Source organism: Typopeltis vanoorti, chromosome 22 (genome assembly GCF_054136105.1).
Source record: "Typopeltis vanoorti isolate ZY-2024b chromosome 22, IOZ_Tvanoo_1.0, whole genome shotgun sequence".
Classification (NCBI taxonomy): Eukaryota; Metazoa; Arthropoda; class Arachnida; order Uropygi; family Thelyphonidae; genus Typopeltis; species Typopeltis vanoorti.
The window spans coordinates 60,521,181-60,543,749 of NC_143570.1; the positions used below are offsets into that span (position 1 = coordinate 60,521,181).

A 22,569-nucleotide genomic window follows, 5' to 3' on the forward strand; every position below is an offset into this window, starting at 1 on the left:
AATAAAAATCTCAGGACAGATTTTTATGATGAGGCTTCAATAAAGGTCGAAACCTGTGTGGGTAGTGGCCCCTTGCCTTTAATACAAAGCATCATACATCTCCTCCAGGAGATGGGCTTTGCATTAAGGGTAAATATTAAGATTAGTGATCAGAGCTTATTCTACTTTTACCATGAGTTGCCTTGGTCTTGCACTATGTGCAGGGTCAGCTAGACTTGCAACACTTGCAGGCGCAAACTTGACTTGTTTGTCTGTTTGCTTACTTGGGAAATGAAATAAAACCAGGTTTAAAATAGCTTCGTATCTTTAACATATATATATATATATATATATATATATATATATATATATATATATATATATATATATATATATATATATATATATATATATATATAGGCATGGCGAACCCGAGGCACCTGAAGCTGGACCACGTCTTACTTCATGTAATATACATCTGTTATATTATCTGTAGACTGGTCCCTACTTTCTTTCCCTCTGTATTTCTTTTCACCTTGCTCCCCCCCCCCCCCAATGCTATTAGAGTATTCGAGGGCTAGGGGTGATTCTGTCCTATTTACTTACTTTTTTATCTCATGCACCTGCCCACCCCAGTTAAAAATGGTTGAAGACAAATCGGAACTCTATACCGCATCGGTCATCGCTCGGGTTACCAAGGACCGCACTGGATGTTAGGCTTCCTGGACAATCAGTGACAAATGGACTACAGGAGCAAGATCCACATATCTTGAAAGTATTTACTAGGAAAAAGTGGAGCATGGCTGAAAATAGACAAGTCATGCAGTGCTTCTACAGTTCCAACCCATCAGTTAGGGGATTTCAGAAACGAATGTTCCAACTTTGGCTTGAACAACACCCAAATTCTGAAATTTCATTCGAAAGGCTGATGTAGCAATGCAGCTTTATTAACAAACGCAAGGTATTTAGTGAACTTGAGCTGGAAGCACTGAAACCTCAATCTGTAAAGGAGACCGTACTGACCCTGAAATGACCAAGAACATGAATGAGCAGAACCAGATTCCAACGTGCAGAATGCTGAAAATTTTGAAAATATACAAATAGTTGAAAGCAAGCTATCAGATAAGGAACAAGAACTCGCAAGAAAATTTATTGAGCAAATGAACAGCAACCAGGAACGAGTTAGGCTTCCAATATTGAGACAAGTACCTCAATAAAAACTGAAGGAACTCCTACAAGAGGCCAATAAAGCTCCAAGGGATATTCCTACTGGAACTACTGGGCAAACGAATCAACTTATGTACTCAATCGCCTACGTCGTAACATCTGAATTAGGATATAAGATTAGTGAACCCAAAAGCAGTAAGGCTCGGGAACCAAAGTGGAAGTATCGACTGGAGAATAAAATTCTTAAACTCAGAGCAGACGTGAGAAATTTGAAAAACCTTAAGGAAAAGAAGCTGAGAAACACAAAAATCCGAAATAACCTCATAAAGAGATATAATACTAGAACACGACCTATTGATGAAATATTAGAGGAAGTGAAGCAAAAAATAGTTCAGTTCCAGCTAAAATAAGAAGATACAGTGCACGCATTGAACAGTACAAGCAAAATTCGATGTTTCGCGCAAATCAGCACCAGTTTTACAAGAAAATTGATTGCTGCAGGAATGATAACCTTAAAGAAAATATAAATATAAATACCAGAGACAAAGAAAATACACTAAAGTTTTGGAAAAACCTATGGGACAATCCTAAGAGGCACAATAACAAGGCAAAGTGGATTGAACAAATTACAAACGAATCTCAAGAACGAAAAATGGACCAACTGAAAATAACAACTGAAATGGTTCAAAAGCAAGCTAAAAAAAATAAAAAATTGGTCCACACCCAGGAAGGATGAATTACATGGCTACTGGTTGAAATATCTGACATGCTTACACAAAAGACTTGCTAACCAATTTAATGATGTTTTAGAAGGAAAAAGCAATGAAGAGTGGCTCACAGCAGGGAAAACGTTTTTGATCATAAAGGATAAAGAAAAAGGTCCAAAACCAGAAAACGTCCGACCAATAACCTGCCTGCCAACAACTTTTAAGCTACTCACAGGTATACTAGCTGATAAAATATAGAGCTATCTTAAAGCAAATTCTCTTCTCGCAATTGAACAAAAAGGTAACAACAAAAATTCAAGAGGCACAAAAGACTAATTGCTGATTGATAAAATGATTCTTAAAAATTGCAAACGTAGAAAAAACCAACCTTCATATGGCTTGGATAGATTATAAAAAAGCATTTGATTCGGTGCCTCATAGTTGGATTTTAAAATCCACAGAACTATTCGATATTAGCGAAAACGTGCAAATATTTTTGCAATCCAGCATGAAAAACTGGAAAACAACGTTGGTTATAAATAGAGAAGAAATTGGAGAGGTAAACATAAAAAGGGGCCTCTTTCAAGGAGACTCATTATCTCCTCTATTGTTTATATTGTCATTGATCCCCTTAATTAGAATTTTAAATAAAACTGCTCATGGTTATCAAATTGCGCAAAAGAGTGCAAAGATATCTCGCCCTTTATACATGGACAATCTGACGTTGTATGCAAAATCAGAGAATGAACTCGGATGGATCGTTGCTAAACACTGTGCACATATTCAGTCAAGATATATCAATGGATTTTGGCTTAGACGTATGTGTAATTGTTGGAATAACAAGAGGAAAGTTTGAAGATATGAACGAAATCGAGCTGTTCAATGGTGAAATAATCAAGGCAATAAAATTCGAAGACAGCTACAAATATTTGGGAATTTTAGAAGCATCACAAATTCTGCACAATAAGATCAAAAAAAGAACTAGAGCAGAATACATAAGACGATTAAGAAAACTCCTTAAGTCAATGCTTAAAGCTGGAAATTTGATAAAAGCAAATAATACCTGGGCCATCCTGTTCTGAGATAATCAGCAGGCATTGTTGAATGGACCCAGCTAGAGATGGAAGATTTAGATCGAAAAACTCGAAAATTAATGACAATACACCATGCCCTCAATCCTTGCAGTGACATTGATACTATATCTATCACGCAAAAAAGGAGGTAGAGGATTATTACAAGTGAAGCAAGTTATTGAAGAAGAAAAACGAAATTTAAATGATTATCTGCAGCAAACAACGAAAAAATTTCTAACTGAGGTAAGGAAAGAGGGTTTATTTAAACCCATGCAGACAAAATTGGAACACAAAAGCAACCAAGTAAAAGTGAGAACTGAAAGATGGAAAAACAAAAATAAAAATAAAAATAATATTGGAAGCATAAAGTTCACCAGAAAGTGGTTGAGAATGAAAGAGCTTAAATACTCTGGGATTTCAAAATCCAGACTGACAATAGCTTGGAATGTAATATACCCGATATCACAGTGGTTGAAAAAAGTGAAAACAAGGGTGTTAAGTTTATCGAAATATCAGTACCAGGAGATAGTCAGATTGACAACAAAGAAAATGAAAAAATTACAAAATATCGCGATTTGCAAATCGAAGTTGAACGAATCTGGCAAAAGAAAACGAAAGTTGTTCCCATAATAATAGGTGCTTTAGGCGCCATTCCTAAAACATTGAAAAAACATTTAGAAACACTCGAGTTAGATGGATTAAAAATTGGGCAGCTGCAAAAGGCCACTTTGTTCGGCACAGCTTTCATTTTCAGAAAGTATTTCCACAACTTATAGGCTCTTGGTGGCCCTTCCCTTAATGCATAGCATTACAAGAGATATTAAGGCAGGAAATCAGAGCTTAGTCCACCTTCACCACCACGAGTTGCCTCAGACCTGAAAATACTTCATGCACAAACTTGGCTTACATGCTTTCTTGGAAAAGAAGGATTATAACCAAGTTTATAAAATTGCTTGGTATCTTTAACGTATATTATACCCAAGGTAAAAAAAAAGATTCCTATCTATCTATCTATCTATCTATCTATCTATCTATCTATCTACAGAAGATCCAAGAAAAATCACCTCTGAAATCCTACAATACTACAAGAATGCATACAGCACTGCAGGAACATCCCATCATGCCATTCACGAAATACTGAAAGAAACAAAAAAAAATCTCTGCGACAGATCGGAATAACTTAGAAAAGAAAATCACGCTACATGAACTGAAAACCGCATGCACATCCTTGCCAAAGAACAAATCTCCTGGCCTTGATGGTCTCACGTCAGAGTTTTTCCAAGTCTTCTGGAATCAACTCGGACCACTTCTCCTCGAAACACTACAAGAAGCCTACATCAATGGCCTCCCACAATCCGTCACGACCTCAGTAGCACGATTGATACCAAAGAAGGGAGACCACACGGATATCCGAAACTGGCGTCCAATCTCCCTAATTAATACCGATTGCAAAATAATTTCCAAAGTTATAGCAAACCGAATAAAGCCAACACTGCCTGAAGTTATTGGCAAACATCAAACGTACTCTGTCCCAGGAAGATCAATACATGATAACCTCCATTTAATAAGAGACCTCATCCACATCGCAAACAGCCAACATGAAGACCTAGCACTCGTCAGCCTTGATCAGGAGAAGGCTTTCGACAGGGTAGAGCACGAATACCTTTAGGAAGTTCTAAAAGCATTTGGCTAGGGTCCTCTCATCATTGAAACAGTGCAATTGCTTTACAGAGATGCACACTTCTGTTTAAAAATCAACAACAGGCTCACTCGCACTTTGTCATACTCTCGAGGCATCAAGCAAGGATGTCCCCTCTCTGGTCAATTATACACACTGGCCATAGAACCCTTCTTAAAAAGAATACACGACACCATCATCTCCAAACGAACCAGAATAATAGAACCACATCAAAAAATTACCTTATCAGCATATGCCGATGACGGCACTGTAATAGTACGAAATGAAGAAGAAATGACAGTAACCGAGGAAGCAAACAGACTATATGCACAAGCCTCAGGGGCCACATTAAATTCTGCCAAAACCACGGGCTTGTGGTCAGGCAGATGGAAGTCTAGAAATGATTCTCCGATCGAATGTACCTGGTCAAGCGAGGGACAAAGATACTTAGGTGTGCACCTTGGCAACACCAAAATATATAACACACTGAACTGGACACAGCTGCACAATCGTTTTAAACAGGTGCTAGGTAAATGGAACAGCGTTCGTTCCATGTCTTCACTTAGAGGAAGAGTACTAATAGTTAACCAGATGGCTGCGAGTGTCTTATGGCATACCCTCAAAGTACTCACACCTCCTGAAGAATTTCTCTACCACATTCAGAAGGAAATCAAACGTTTCCTCTGGAACAAAACTCACTGGACAACATACCCTCAACTCTGCAAGCCACTCAACAAGGGAGGTCAAGGCCTGATTTCCCTTGAAAACAAGTTTCGATCCTTCAGGATAATCCTCCTCCTAAAGACACTTCAATGCAATCACACCTATGTAACCACCTTCGATTACATCACGAAAGCATCCACCAGAGGACTTATACTTTCCACAATCCTCCGAATGGCCAGTCCTGCACCATCTCCTCCTAAACTACCTCCTTTTTACAAAGATGCCCTACAGCGATGGAAAAACACAGGACTCCATCACACACTCACAGGATCAACAGAGTCAGCTGTACTTACAGAACCACTATTTTCAAACAAAAACCCCCCCCCCCCCCACCCCCCCCCCCCCCCACCCCCCCCCCCCCCCACCCCCCCCCCCCCCCACCCCCCCCCCCCCCCACCCCCCCCCCCCCCCACCCCCCCCCCCCCCCACCCCCCCCCCCCCCCACCCCCCCCCCCCCCCACCCCCCCCCCCCCCCACCCCCCCCCCCCCCCACCCCCCCCCCCCCCCACCCCCCCCCCCCCCCACCCCCCCCCCCCCCCACCCCCCCCCCCCCCCACCCCCCCCCCCCCCCACCCCCCCCCCCCCCCACCCCCCCCCCCCCCCACCCCCCCCCCCCCCCACCCCCCCCCCCCCCCACCCCCCCCCCCCCCCACCCCCCCCCCCCCCCACCCCCCCCCCCCCCCACCCCCCCCCCCCCCCACCCCCCCCCCCCCCCACCCCCCCCCCCCCCCACCCCCCCCCCCCCCCACCCCCCCCCCCCCCCACCCCCCCCCCCCCCCACCCCCCCCCCCCCCCACCCCCCCCCCCCCCCACCCCCAAACTCTAAGAACTTGTTGTTCTGTGTAGTGATTCTCCTGGAATCCAAATTGTAGATTTAATTCTTTAGTGACTTTCTGCAGACTTATTGGTATAACCCTCTTAGCTGTTTTTACAAAGCAGGTTGATTGGGCAATAGTTTTGAGATTAAGATTACATCTGCTACTTTTCATTGTGCAGAAGTAGTGAGATCTTAATATTGCATTAATAACAATGTGTATTATGGCAGGCATTGGATGATTTTGTTAGAAATTCCATCAGGGCTTTTCCTATACCTCAGTAAGTGGTGGCATTTGGATGGGTTATGTACTCTGTGCATTTTAGCATACATTGTACTGAGGACCACACTGCTTCTATAAGCTGTTGGCAAAAGATTCAACTTTACTATGCATGGCAAATCAGACCACAATTATGATGGATTGGCAGGAGCAGTTTATGGTTCATCTGGTCCTTGATGTTTAAGGAATGAGGTTTTGTCTTCAACTAATTTCTATAGTTTTTAAGCTAATATCAAATTTCCTTTGTAGCCCTATTGAGTATTTGTCAGTGTTCTATGGTATTAACACCTTACTCTGTTCTTTTCATAGATCAGGTTTTTAATTTCATATGGAAGTCAGTCGGAATTTGTGCATGCCACATCCACAGTGGCATGCACAAATTACAGTGGCAGCTGTAAATGTTATCTGCTTTTCTAAGCTCGAAATTGAATCATAGATATTTTTTTTTTTTCATTGAATGGGTCAACAGATTTGTGTGGAGTTGGTGGTTGGGACCGATGTTCAGATATTTTCGTGCTGGGAACCCAGTAAAATTGGGTTATGGTCAGAGCCGAGATCATCCATCACACTAATTTTGGTATTGGTGAACGATATTTTGTAGTATTGCCATGTCAAGGATATCAAGAAGTCCTAAAATCACTGTGCCCCTGGAGGCAGCAAAGTCATTGAGTATTCTACCATTTTGATTTGAAATTTTGTGTTCCAGGCTGCTTAGCATTCAGATCTCATGTTACTAGTACTGCTTTGTATCTGTCTAGAATTTCAGTCAAGTCTGATTTCATTAAATGTTTGGAGAGTTTTATATATATATATATATATATTTTTTTTTTTCAGGGAACTTGCATTTTGAAATCACTGGAGTTCAATGTTGATAGTAGCAGAATTTCCAATTTCATTGTATATAGCTTCCCCCCCTCCCACACTGGATCTATTGTTGTGGTACAGAACGTAGTTCCTGAGTTTTGGTTGTTAATTGGTCGAAGGTACATTTTCATTTACAAGGATTACCTCAGCTGGATAGTGTGTCATAAATTTTTGTAGTTCATGTGTTTTGTTTCCTAGACCACTGGCATTGCAGAGCACAATTTGTAGAGTGTTTGGCCTTTTTGTTTGTTAACCATCAATTAGTGCAGTAAAGACTATTTGTGTATGTCTTACAAACTTACTTGTGGAGTCCTGGCTGGGGTTTGCTTTGCTGAATTCAATTGGGTAAAATGCCGGAGTGGCTGCTATGACTGCAGTTTTTCTGGATTCGGTTGGGATTCGGTTTTTCCTGCCAGTTTTGAAGCCACCACCTTTGCATATGAGGCACATACTTGGGAGGTTTGTTGTACCAGCATTTGCTGTGGGTGCCTGTGCAGTTGTTTATAGGGCTCCTAGGTTTTTCTTTTGTTGATTTTTAGGTGGCCAATATTATTATACATGGTCTCCATGGAGTCTAGAAACTCGTTATGGATTGCTTAAACCAGGGGTCACCAAACTTCTTTGACCGTCGACCCCTTCAAGAGTTTCTTGACTTTTTATCGACCCCCTCTATTTTACTATTACGTAATTATAATAGGACAAGAAAAAAGACGCTTATGTGAGCTTTTAGATTGTTTATTTTATACTTAGTGTTTCTTGTATGTATAATATAGTATATATTATTATATTGGCTTAACATCAAAGGGATACGTTTTTGTTTTTGACGTCCTTCTTAACATTACACATTTGATAGGAGGGATAAATAATATATAAAATTTAATTTAGATAACAAAATAACAATAATACAATCTTCCTATAGGTATATATAGGATGTACAAAATTACAGGCTTGCTCAACACTTCAAAATAGAGAAGTTTAGTTCGTGAATGAATAACGATTGAATTATAATATGTATGTTGATGAACTTTAGAGCATTAACGCTCACTTGTATGTCGATGCGCAAAAATGAGACTGGGATCGAATACGTGTAAGTATAAGTAAATAAGAAACCATGCATGTGTTGCAATCTCGCTCCCGCTGTGCTGCCAGGTGGGAACCACCGACATCCGTTTATTGGTAAATTCGTCATTTTGGCCTACATGATGGGCCTTCGTAACTGTTTTCATGACCTTGCTCCATCTTACAGGTCCTATTCATGTCACTGTTCCCACGATTCACTCTTAATTGCATTGTCATTCAGGATGGAGGTAATCCAAGTTAACAGAATTAAATATTACCTGTACAATGATGTCTTATATTTTTCTATTGACCCCTGAGCCCAAATCGACCCCTAACAATGTTATATCGACCCCCTGGGGGTCGATATCGACCACTTTGGCGACCAATGGCTTAAACCTTCTGTAGTTGACAGATTTAGCTGGAAGCCACTATGTGGTTTTCTTTGCATTTAAAGCAGGGAAAATTGGCCCTACAGCAGTGTTGCAAATGGCAATACTGCTATAGGGCTGATTCAAATCAAATGGCTGAATTTTTGACAATAGTAGCATTGCAGGCGTAGACTTCTGTGGCTAATTGGTTCAAAAGATATATTTTGGTGATTACACCACATTTTTTTATTATTCAGTTATATAAAACACTGAAATAATAATTCCCAACAAGTTTCGTAAATCATAGGATTTACATCTTCAGGGGGTAAATAGTATAACTTAAAGTTTAAACAAGAGAATTAATAAATACAAATCATAACCGTCTGGCTATTCATAAAACTCAAATAACAGAATGCAGATTATATAATGTTATTGACGTTGAACAATATTCGACGATGTCATGTGTAATAGTAGCATTCTCCAGTTGATACCTTCCATTGTAATTTCTGGTTTAGTAGCCAGGCAGCAGACAGTTTTTATGGTGTAGATTTCTCAGCTTTCCACTAGTAACAAGAAGCATTGGGCATTTATCTGCTCAGAGCATATGGATAACTTGAACAGAATTTACTCCATGGCTTTGGAGGTCTCTTGTAACTTCCTTGGTGGTGACAGATTCTGCTATACTTAGTACCATCTTCAAGGGTTTTTTTTTTAGTTTTTTTAAAGTGAATGTGTGGTACTAGATATTTCTGTCTTAGTGAGTGAGTGAGCTTAGTGAGTGCACGGAATTCAGCTTTTTCCTGGGTTAAATATGAGTCACACTGTGATTTGTTGATGACTGCTCAAGCTCAACCTACAGTCAATCAGGCCATTTCATTTGCAAGAAGAAGTCAGAATAACTTCTGCTTGATGAACTGTAGGCTTTCCATTTAAAGTTCATAAAGTAATTGTAAATTCTAAGTTAAGAGAAGAAATAGAATAAATCTAGTAACTAGATGGTACTTACCTCCAGAGAAGCATCAAACCCAAAGTCACTAAAGATAGAATGAATGAGTCGCAATGAATCACCCAGATACTGACAGATCAGATCCAAGAGATACCCAGCTCGAACAAATGTAGAAGTCATATACTTTCCATAGAAAAGGTAAAATGGAATACTGCCATATTATTAAAATAAAATCTCTCCAGGAAAGTTGTATATATATATTTTTTCACTTGATTAAGGAGGCTACTAAGCTGATATAGCAAATTACCTACTTATCAGCATATCAGGAGTTGTCCAAGTATTAGAGAAGATAAGAGCAAAGTACAGGAACTGATAGATGGAATTGGGATACTGTATGGGGGCAACATGCCTCAGTAACTTGCTCATGTTTTATAATACAGTGACACTTCCAAACTTTGCAAAAGCCTTTGACAGGATACCACATGGAATTCTAATCAGCAAAATGCAGCACATGGGAATGGATATAGGATTGGTAAGGTGGAGAGGAGAGTGGAGTCCAGAAGGAGGCCTGTGACTAGTGGCATGCTGCAGGGTTCTGTTCTTGGAGCACTACTGTTTAATTTGTACATTAATGATATAGAAAAGGATCTCAGAGGAACTGTTCAGTTGTTTGCCAATGATGCAAAGTTGGATAGAGCAATGGCTAACATAGATTACGTCAAAATTTTGCACAATCATTTGGATAGATTGGCAGACTTGGCAAAGGAGAATGGATGTCAGGTTAATGTGGCAAAGTGTAAGGTTATGCATTATGGGAGTTAAAAGATTACCAGCTGTATACCCACACTGGTGGAACTACTCCAGGAAACTGATCAAGCATGAGACTTGGGAGTGTTAGTGGATAGGGAGTTAAACTATGTTCTCCCTAAAGTAGTTCATCAGATTACTTTGACGAGCAGAGACAAGCAGGTTATTGTTCCTCTTTATCAAGCCATCACTTGCCTCTGGATCTTCTCCACCTCCTCCTCATTGCCAAGAAACACTGGCACCCAGATCTGTGCACAGTAGTGAAGATAGTGAGGGGAAGGTAGAGAGGATCAAGAGGTGAGTGACCAAGATGGTAGCAGGTCTGAGCCATATGAATTACTGAGGGGTTTTTACAAGAATTAATTCAGAGGAAATTTTTGCTTGGAGAGTAGTGAATGAATTCTAAGCAAAGTATGATAGATACTCCACAAATATTGGATAGTTCTTGACATGACGTTTAGGGCCTCCCTCAATGAGTCTAAGGACTCCTCTCCTTGGAGTATGTAATAGTAATAATTATGAAGAATATTACTCTTAACAAGAAATTATATTCTTATTTTAATCTTTGCCGAAGTATAAGTAAACAAAGTTTACATGTGAAGCATCATCACCACCCTGACTTGTATATAGAGATTGTTTATTTCACATCAATATAAAGCACACTTTCTTTTAGATGTGTATATTGTGCACTATGGGAGGGGTCACTATCACACTACCTAGACCTCAATAAAGGTCAAAACCTTTATTGAGGTCTCATCAGTGGGAGCTATATCCAGGAAAATACCCAGGTTGAATCAATGTAGAAGTCATATTTTCTATACACAAGTACTAAAACGGTATCAGCATATTAAATTACTCTGGATCAGAGAAAGTGTTTTTTTATTTTTTACTCCAAAAATACATGGAAAAATGACTTCTACATCAATTCAAACTTGGTATCTTCCTTGGTCTGGCTCCCACTGATGAGACATCAATGAAGATTGAAACCAGTCTGGGTAGTGACCTTTCCCATAATGGACAGCAATATTTAAATACAAAAGGAAGTGTGATTCATCTTGTGGGATACTAAGGCAATTGATGTGAAGTCACCTTCCTCTATACACAAGTAATCTGGTCATGCAAACTTTGGGTGCTTACACTTGGGTCAAGATTAAAACAAGAACATAATTTCTTAACAATTTATAATAGGCATACAACCTTTTTATGGGTAGAATTCCTATTTTTTTCTCTTACCCTATATGAATAAGGATTGTATGACTACAGGAAGAGAATCAAGAGGTTAATAATTAAAAAACTATTTAATGGAAGTCCAATAATGCAAAATGGGTAACAGGAAAGGACATTTTTTAAGTACAAGAAGTAAATTTCATAACTATGGACAGGATATTGGTCTCATAAAATAGTTAAGGCTGACTGATGAGTAAGCATTAACTAAACTGTTAATTAAAATGCAAAGCAAATTTTACTTATATTTAGCTTAGCTAGGAATGCTAAGAGCAAATTAAATACATGTGCATGCACACATAAAGAAGTAAAGATAACCATCTCCTCCACAATAATTTTGAAAGATTCAGCTATTCTACTAGAGGAACCTAATAAACATATATGTGGCACTGGTCAGTTATGAGAGATTTAACCAATGACAGAATACAGGAAAAAGAAATCACTGATATCCTAAATTATTCTGCAAATGATATCTTCCTTAACAGTGAGAAATGTATGTTAAGCTGAAATCAATTCACTTCTCTTCATTTTTAGTGATTTACTGAAATTGGGTCTTTTGTTTAGAAGTGTATTTATTCCAGTTCAAAATGGAAAGGTATAAGTGAAGTACATATGGGGAACTTTCACTATAGCAAACTGATAGAGATAATTCACTCATTATAATAAACTACCAAGGGGGGGGGGGGGGGGGAAGTTCCAGCCTCAATATTATGTGAAACAAAAATCAGTATAGCAATTTTTCACCATAGCTATTCCTTTGATTTCTGCAACTATACTATAGAAAGAGTGAACTGTATAATTATTACACCCTCTGTGGAGTCAGCCGACTCATGTGAGGTTCATTCAACTGATAACATATTTATTGTACTGAATCTTAAAATCTGGAACACTCCCTGCATTAATAACATATTCTGGTAATGCATTCCATTCACTTATAATTCTCCATGTAAAAATTCTACTCCTCACAACCTTTCTTCACCACACTCGTACATGACTTCCTTCCAGGGATGGCCTCTAGTTCTTCACTTCTGGATTAACTCGATAAAATCCCCTCAATAACTTAAACATCTCTATCATATCACTTCTTTTCCTCCTATCCACCAAATTCTTCAACCCTCCATAGTCTTGATATTTTCTTAGTCACTCATCTCTGGTTCCTCTCCAATGTTTCTGCATCATAATGAAAACCAGGTGACCAAATCTGAGCACAATAGTCCAAGGGGTAGTCTGACCAATGCTATAATGAAAACCATTCCTTATCCCTACATGTTAATGTACTTCTTCTTTCATAGCAGCATTGCAATGTGCAGTTGTTGCAAGATGCCCTCCAAACTTCAGTCTACTGTCAACCATTACTCCCAAATCTTGAATTTCATCCACTTCCTGCAGTACAGCACCATCAATATAGTACACAGACTTATATTTCTGCAATACCTTGCACTTAATATTATTGAAACTACAATACTACTACTTAATCCAAGTCAAACGTCTATTCAAACTTTCCTGAATGGAATTAGCATTAGCAGTGCTCCTTATAATTCTCCCCAACTTTGCATAATCAGCAAACAACTGAAGATCCCCAGCCATCCGTATGATATAAACAGCAAGGACCCAAGAACTGGTTACCCTCCTTTTTTGAAATCGATCACCAATCCATCTAACCAATATACTATTGATTTCCATCTTCTGCAACAACTTATCATGTGATAATCTATCAAACACTTTTGCAAAGTTATGAGAACACGACTCTCCCTTATATAACACACTTGTTACCTTATCATGAAATGCAGGTAAATTGCTAAAACAAGACCTGCTGACCGACCATCATAAAGAATACTATGTCCATCAATCCAATCTTGTATTGTATTCCTAACCAATTTCTCCAACACCTTGGCTACAAGTGCAGTTATACAGACTGGTCTAGAATTGGAAACTTCTGTCCTAGAACCATACTTGTGGAGTGATACCATTTTTCTTCTTTACACTCCTCAGGAACCTTACCCACTGCAAGACATTCATTAATAACCATATCAAGGGCATAACTAACTGTTGTGCATATTCCTTAAACATGGGCGATATGTCATCCATTCCCATAGTCTTATTAACATCTAACCCAATCAACACCTGATACACTTCTGATTCTTTCATTTCCAATCCTCATTTAATAATTCCACTATATCCTTTGCAATGGCCACTCTACTGCCATGATTATTTATCGTCATGCTTGCTATCTAGCAGAAGAATTCCCTTGGTCTGATTAGCAAATGTTTTCTCATACTACACTTTCCTGGCCTGCAGTTTATACTCTTCATGGATTTGATCATCACCACCAACTGCCTTGTTCCTCCATAACCTCTTCTTTTCCAACACAGTTGGCTTGATTTCACTGTTCAGCTACTTCACAGCTACTCTATTTACTTGTCTACCTCTTGGAATGCAGTTATACACTGCTTATGTCAGATACAGATACTGTCTTATGAATTTCAATTCACTTTCTTTTCTGCCCAGCTCATCTACCCAAAATATTGATGCTAGTAAACTACAGACCTTCCCATAATCACCGACTTAATAATTTCACATGGCCTATACAGCCTACCGTTAACATCCATGATGCTACATCAGCAGAATAAACAATTTATAGGTTTGATTCTAGTTGCTGAATGTTTCTAGGTCTTTTTTCAGCTAGTTCCCTAGTTAATTGATCTGCAAAGGTAAATACGTAACCCTGCAGATAAGAAAAATCAACCATGTGAATACACAACAAAAAACTAGTTAGTTAGGATTAGGTATCCTTGATAAGATATCCTAAACTGTGTGTTGCTTGTTTGAGCAAGACATAGCATGGTTTTGTTAAGTGAAAATAAGTTTATGGCAAACATACTTACTTACAAAAATGTAAGTCTGGTAAACTGTTCAAATTACCTCAATTCTTTCTAGGATGATCTTAAGAGAGGAATGATGGACAGGAGGAAACAGAAATTTTAATTTAGTTCAGACAAATGCGAGTATGTGCTATTTGGTACAAGCAGTATAATGGCTGGCTCTGGAAAGACTAAACATACAATCTGGGTATTTTATTTGGCATCGTAAATTCAAGATATATATTAGAATGATAACTAGTAAAGTTCAAAAAAATTATTTAAAACAAGCTTTAATTGTAAAGAAAGTATGATGCCCTTAGATAAGTCTCTGGCTAGGCTAGTATTAGATTCTGGTTCACAACACCTCCTTAGATTATTTTGATATGAGATGCTAAATCATATGTTATAAATATGATTCTGAGTTGAAACAAATTTAAAACACTCTACTGGTATCTTTTATGAAAGTCTGAACAAGAACACAACCTTTGTAAAAATTCATTATGAAACAAAATTATTAATCATTCATCAGAAAGCCACTCTAGCTCAGTTGGTTATGACAGTGCCCTATAATTGGAAAGATCTTTAATAAAATCCCATTTAAAAAGTGAAGAACCTTTTATCAGAGGTTTACCAACAATGGTAAGCTGACTAGTCTTATTATATAGAGTACAAGCTTGGTCTTTAAAAGACTTGGTCATTAAAAGACACTCAATGCACAATATATAGTTTCTTGCAGTCATGTCATTCCCATGGTACAGTCTGTTTCCACCAATGGGGCTCTGGCATACCTGGCAAGCACTTCCACCGAAAATGCATATAATCTGACTAGATCTCTAAGTGGCAGATGCCTGCCATTGTCTGATGAAATACCACCACCTTGCAATATTGGGGACCTGAAATGGCTTGTAGCCATGCTTAGTTGCTACATCAAGGGCTGTGGTTTCTGTCCCTCCCACAGTGAGAGTGACCTCCCTGAATGATATGGAAAATTACAATGAAAGGGCCCATACCCTCTGCCACTGGTAATGCATGAGGTAAGTGCATGAGGAGCAAACCATTTAGTAATGGATCCAGAGGCTTCCTGATCAGCTAGCACCAAATATTTTTACCAATTACAAACTGGTAAAGTAACTGGAAAGAGAGAGATCGAGTGATTGCAGGGTGGACAGCATGTTTGCGAGTCTGTCACCCTTCACTGCATGCCACTATTCCTTATTATCTCTTCTTCTCCACATACAATGGTTACAACTCAAGGGAAAAAAATTTCTCTCATAAAAAAAACAAATATCCAATCAAAGTCACATTAATTCTTACCACCAACAAAAAAAATTCCATATTCATTATAGCATTTGTGGCCTAAACTGCAACATAAATGAAGTTCATCAACAGAATTGCTATTCTTAACAGAATCCTAGCTGCCTAATTCTTTACACAATTCTTTCTGCCACAAGGGTGACCAGCACTTATGCATACATCAAAACCGACATTCCATGTCAGAGATTGCAAAACCTTGAATTCTTTATCTTTGATCTGATTTGGCTCAACATTTCCTTACCAAACCAACTGTCACCTTCATTTGCTGTCTCTATTATCTCCCAAACTCTAATCCATTCTGAATTCTTCAACTACCCCCCTCTCTCTAAAGCTTGAGAGAGAGAGAGAGAGAGAGAGAGAGAGAGAGAGTTGCCAAAAGAAATGGATGACAGTTCTCTTGGCAACTCAGAGTACAACCTCATAAAACTCTCCTTTGCCATGGAACTCACCCAATGGTTCCCAGTCTTGTGTCCTTCGGTGCTACAAGGATCTGAAATCAGATGATCTCAGTTTCTTCTACTCCACTTTCCCATGATCTGCAATTCTCCCAATTCAAATACCTGTGCAGACAGAATAACAAAATCATCCTCAGGGTCAGGGATTCTATATGGAATAAAGGCTTTGAAATCACCCTCACAGCTCATTACTCTGAGGATGATTTTTTTTTATCCCTTTCAACGAAAGGGATAAAAAAATTCAGCCAACAAGCTACTGTTCAACTGCTCTCACTTCTGTTCTCTCTCTAAATTTTCTCTAAGGAGAAAATCATCAACAGCCAACTCCTGCACCACGTGGAGACCCACCAACTAATCACTGACCAAAGATGGATTCTGCCACTCTCCTAGCCTTCACTACCCACCTGGACTGAAGCCATGGAAAAATTTGGAGAAACTCACAGTTATTCTGGACATCTCAAAAGCATTTGATTGGGTTTGGCACAGGAGCTTACTTAACAAGCTGCCATTCTAAGGTGTGCCTTTCAATGTCTTGTAACTGGACTGCCAACCTGCTCACTAGTTGTTTACTATACATCATGGTGGATAGTTTCTTCTCCTTAGATTTCCCCACCAATGGTGGAGTACCACAGGATTCTGTAGTCTCACCCACTCACTTCTTCCTGTATATAAATCGCTTGCTCTTCCAGCTTTCAAATCCTATCCTTAGTTTTGCAGATGACAGCACATGGCATTTCACCTTTTTATTTGATAAACCTTGTAGTGTCCAATTGTTAGAATCCTTAAGATCCACCATGAGCTTCTGAACTCTGATCAGTTAGCTATATTTCAATAGTGCAAGGATAACTTTGTAGACTCATTGCTAGCCAAACATGGTTTTGTCTAATCTCATACAAGAAAGAGCTCATATTCCTTCAATAATAGCTTGATATCCAAATGTAACAAGATTTCCCTCTTTGGACTGGCACAAACATATCTCCTGCAAAAAAAAAAAAAAAAAAAGAAAAAAAAAAGTGTACATTTCTGTTCAGGAGACACAACTTCACACCTGCTAACTCTATACAAATCCAAATTTGCCCTACTGGAATATTGCTCACATTATTATTTTCCTGATCCACATAGTTGCAAGACTCCTCGTGAGAGGTTAACACGAAGTATCATACCACTTCTTAAACTCATCCACCGTCTGCACGTTCATTACCCTCTCAGGAATTGCATTCCATGCCCCTACCATTCTCCATGCAAAAAACTTACTTCTTACCCTTTTACTTACCACTCTCTTCTGCAACTTCCAGGAATGGCCCCCTTGTTCTACCATATGAAAAAATCGTCACATTGTTAATACGATAATAATCCTTCAATAGTTTAAATATCTCAATCATACCCACCCCCTCCCCTTTTTGTCTGATATCGTTTTTGTTATCCATCTCTGCATCCTCTCCAAGGTTACTTCATTCCCTTCAAATCCTGTGTCCAGATGTGGTCAGATCAGAGCTTCATACAATGGGACCAGCACACTTTTATCTGCTGTGGTCAGTCCTTTATACTGCAGCAATTCTCTGAGGGGTATTCACAACTTCAAATCTCTATCCACAATCATCCCAAGATCGCTTGCTTCCTTCGCTTTTCCAGTATAGCTCTACCAAGTGCGTATGAAGTATCCCATCTGTGGATTCTAAATTTTAAACTCTTGCATTTTGTTGCATTAAACTGATATCCCTATTCATTTGACTACCTTTCCAGCCTATTCGAATCTCTTGAAGAGACATAACATTAGCACACTATTACTAATAGCCCTTCCAAGCTACACATTATCTGTAAACAATTGAACATATTCTTGTAGTTCTGTGACAATATCATTGACAAAGATTGAACAGTAATGGTCCCACTACTGAACCCTGTGTACCTCCACTTGTAACCTTCCTGTTTCCCCATATACAATTCTCTGATATCTACAGAGAGCCAATCACCAATCCAATCCACTAACCTCATATCCAAACCCATATGTTGTCATGTGGCACCATGTCAAATGCCTTGGAAAAATAAAAAATAAATAAAAAATAAAAAATGACAGTGCAGGCCTTATCCCTCACCCATTACTCTTGTTACTGTATTGTAAAAAGTTACCATATTACTAAAACAAGAGTGCCTTTAAAAAATACATGCTGGCCTGAATAAATAATATTCTCATCGACCCAATTCTGTATACAAGCTCTTACCAATTTCTCTAAAATCTTAACTAAGAAGAAATACAAACAGGCCTATAGTTTGATGTCTCCATTCTACTGCCACTCTCTAGGAACCTGTCCCATTGCAAGACTTTCATTAAGCAGCCAAGCTAATGGCACAGTTAGTTCCATGGCATTCTTATAAAACCATACTTGGAGTGGTGTACCAAAATCATTTCTAATACACTACTTGATGCTATTCAAAAGAAGGCAATCTGGTCAATTAATGATTCCTTTCTCAAAAATTCACCTCAATCCTTCTGCCACAGATACTTCCACAGAAATGCTCTGTTGAGTTAGCCACTATTATTCTTTCAAAATCAAAAGAACAAGAACTGCTGCTAACCAACATCTATTTGTCCAGCTTCCAGCCAATCCAGCTTAAAGCCTGCAAAAGCCCAACTTCTCTGCCCCTCTTTCATTTCATAATAAATTTAATTTAATCCTTTATCCAAGTGTAAGCAAACAAAGTTTGCGCCTGAAGTATCTTCAGGACTGAGGCAACTCATAGTAAAGGTGGACCAAGCTCTCATCACTCCTTGTCTTAGTGCATAGCATTATACTGTCTCCTTCAGACAGTATTCAGACAGTATAATGCTATGCATTAAGGGAAGGGCCACTACTCAGACCGGTTTCGACCTTTATTGAATGTTCAAGTACAGGCCAAAGTCCAAAAACTCAGCGTTGTTCCCCTCAGTAACAGGCTCACCCCACCACCAAGCAGAGCTACTCATTTGCTCATATGTCATCTGAGCGGTAACAGCAACAGCCGTGCCTCAGTTAACTTCATGGGCTACAGCACTGCCATTTATTAGCCCCACCCCCAGGACCTGGGTGACAGCAACAGCCGAGTCTCAGTTAAAACTTCATGGGTTACAGCATTACCATTCATCACCCAAGCTTCCAACCGGTTTTGACCTTCATCTAGGTCTCCCCAGTAAGAGCCAGATCCAAAAGGTGGTGATACTAAGGTGGAAGCAATGGAGAAGTCATATTAAATTTAAATCCTGTGATCTTGGATAAAGCAGGCACAAACAAAGTTTGTGCCTCAAGTATCTTCAGTCCCGAAGATACTTCAGGCGCAAACTTTGTTTGCTTACACTTGGATAAAGGATTAAACTAAATTTATTATAGTCTAACCAAATAGGAAAAACTTCCAACATCTTTCTCTAAATCCAGAGTAATTTAATAATAAGGTGAGACACCTTTTGACAACTCACATAGGTAAATATGACTTCTCCATTGCTTCCACCTTAGTATCACCACCTCTGGGTCTGGTTCCCACTGATGAGACCTCAATAAAGGTCAAAACCGGTCTGGGTAGTGACCCTTCCCTTAATGCAGAGCATTATACATGTCTGCAAGGAGATGTGCTTTGCATTATGGGAGATACGATGACAAGGAGTGATGAGAGCTTGGTCCACCTTTATCACGAGTTGCCTCAGTCCTGACGATGCTTAAGGTGCAAACTTTGTTTGCTTACACTTGGATAAAGGATTAAACTAAATTTATTATAGTTCTAACCAAGTGGGGAAAAAACTTCCAACATCTTTCATTTCATCTGCTTCTGTACTGTGGAACAACTTTTCAAAAAAATGTATATGAACATATTCCTTCTCCTTATCCTCTTGCCAACACACGGCACTGATATGCTATAGGTCTTGCAACCTTTCGTGTGTGGGTGAGATATTAAAAAAAAAAAAAAAAAAAAAACCTGCATACACAAACCAGAGTTTTTATTTCTAGAAACCTGATTAATGCTCTGTCCCATCAGAGCATTAATCAGGTTTCAAAGAAGCCAAGTTACTTGGTTGTGATAGACCATGCCTAACACACAAGTAAAAATGAAATGAGATGTTTCAACAGTTCTGGTAAGAACATGGTTATGATTTCATCCAAAAAGTCAAGTTCAGTTTTTCTCAACTTTTACTGCGAAGATTCAGAGTTTTGTTTATATGATAATCTCTTCGAACTACAAAATATTGTAAAGCTAATGCACAACAATACCACAAGCAGGTTAATAATAGTAATCCAGAAACCCTGCTCTAGACCAAACCAATGCACTTCTTCAATATCAATACTGTCCAAAGACATCTGCATCATCCATGCAGATGTTTTTGCATCCATGTCACAGTGGAATTTAAATATGCAGATCACACCATGTAGATGTATGCTGGTTGCCTCTAAACAACTGACGTATTATCAGTTATATTAAAATAAATCACTTTTTAACATTTTTAATACAATCAAGTGTTTTTAGTCTACTAAATATGAAGATTTAGTATAACTGACCTGCCCCGGAAAGGGTAGTGAGAAATTCAAATAAAATTAAGGAACGTTTTTAGAATATGTGGCTGAGTTACCGTTTGAACTAAACCTACCCTATTATCATCATCATCATCAAATTCCTGCAGGTACCCTTAAGGGGTGAACAGGATATGATAGTACTACATGAAAAATTTACATCATTACTAACTTCCTATCTACAATTTTCCTCCAAATCAGTCTCTTACTTGTCAAGACTCCAACATTATTAGATCTTATATGTCTATCGTCTAGGGCACTTTGTACCGTATCAATCCACCTATATCTTGGTCTTCCTCTGGGTCGTTTTCCTACCAACCTCGCAGAGAACATTTGTTTTGCTAATCTATCCTTGCCCATTCTGTTTAAGTGACCAAACCACCTGAGATTAACTCTGCTAACAGATTCCTGGATGCTGACAATGTCAAGTTCTTTCCTAATATCATCGTTTTTAAATATGATATTGCCATTGATTCCATCTGTTCATGCCTCTAATCTTTCTCAGGACTCTCATATCAGTGGTCACTAGTCTTTGGTCAAGTGTTTTACTCTGACCCAGCTCTCAGATCCATAGGTTAAAACTGGTTTGAACACTGTCTTGCATGTATACAGCTAATTTAGTGTTCTGACTAATTTTTCTCTTATTCCATATGAATTTATTCAATTGACCTCCTATCATACCAGTTTTGTTGATTCTGTTGTCTATTTCCATATTTAATTTACCATCTTCACTAAAAATCATGCCTAAATAGCTGAAATGTTTCACTTGTTCCACAGGTTCTCTGTTCACAACGCAGTTGACATTTTCAACAATTCTGCCTATTTTAATTGTCTTTGTCTCTTTATTGCTGACCTTCATACCATATCTATTACAACAGTTATTCAATTTCTGTTACAGAACAGTTACTCGATTTCTGCTACAAGTCTGCAAGATTCCCTGAATCTTGCAGACTTGTAGCAGATTTATTTAGAAGTACAGTGGTATCTCGTTAATCCTTTAAAGGCTATGTGGAGGTCCCCTCTCAGTTATACAGCTTTGACCCTTAAGCACCCTTACCCCATTAGTCTAAGCTAATTGCATCTTCATTTAGACTGGGAAATTTGTTAAAACAGAATACAGCATAAACTTACAAAAATCCTTCCTTACTAATTAACTAATAAATTTTTCAATACTGTTGTTTCTCCTATAACATGGTACAGAATTTCACACAATAAAAATAACAGACCTTATTGGGAAAAAAATAAGGTCTGTTATTTTTTTCCAATAAGGTCTGTTATTTAGGTATGTTTGTTTAGCAGTTGTTCCTACTAAAGAAACAAATTTTTTATTGTCATAGCACTCGAAACCTGCACAGTCTTGTACATTATACTGAGCACTAAAAATAACAAATCAAATAAAAATGTTACTTGTTTTAAACATGTTTAATATCTAATAAATAAAGAAATACAGTACAATGGTAAATTTGTGTATTTACTTAGACCTTGTTCTAAATGACTTTGCAGTACTCACAGTTGTTCCTGCTAAACAAATTTATTATTGTTATAGCACTGTCTCTGATGGTGCTCAGTGTGGATCCTTTAGGCCTGCTGTTACTCCCACAATATTACATACTCTTTTCATTCAAAATATTTTATTATTTCAAGCTTATCCACAATACTTAAGGCTTTCCTTTTTTTGTTTACTACTTTGATTTTTATTACCCGGATTCTCACTCATG

At 38.6% G+C, this 22,569-nt stretch overlaps 1 protein-coding gene across 1 annotated transcript in view; it reads right to left on the reverse strand.

Annotated features, from left to right (window-relative positions):
- LOC150094452 (neuroglian-like) overlaps positions 1-22,569 on the reverse strand; it is a 479,168-nt gene that overhangs the window by 19,245 nt on the left and 437,354 nt on the right. The window contains exon 22 of the mRNA XM_090412472.1: positions 19,456-19,513. Within this exon, the coding sequence (XP_090268598.1) occupies positions 19,456-19,513 (58 nt within the window). The remainder of the gene's footprint in view (positions 1-19,455; positions 19,514-22,569) is intronic.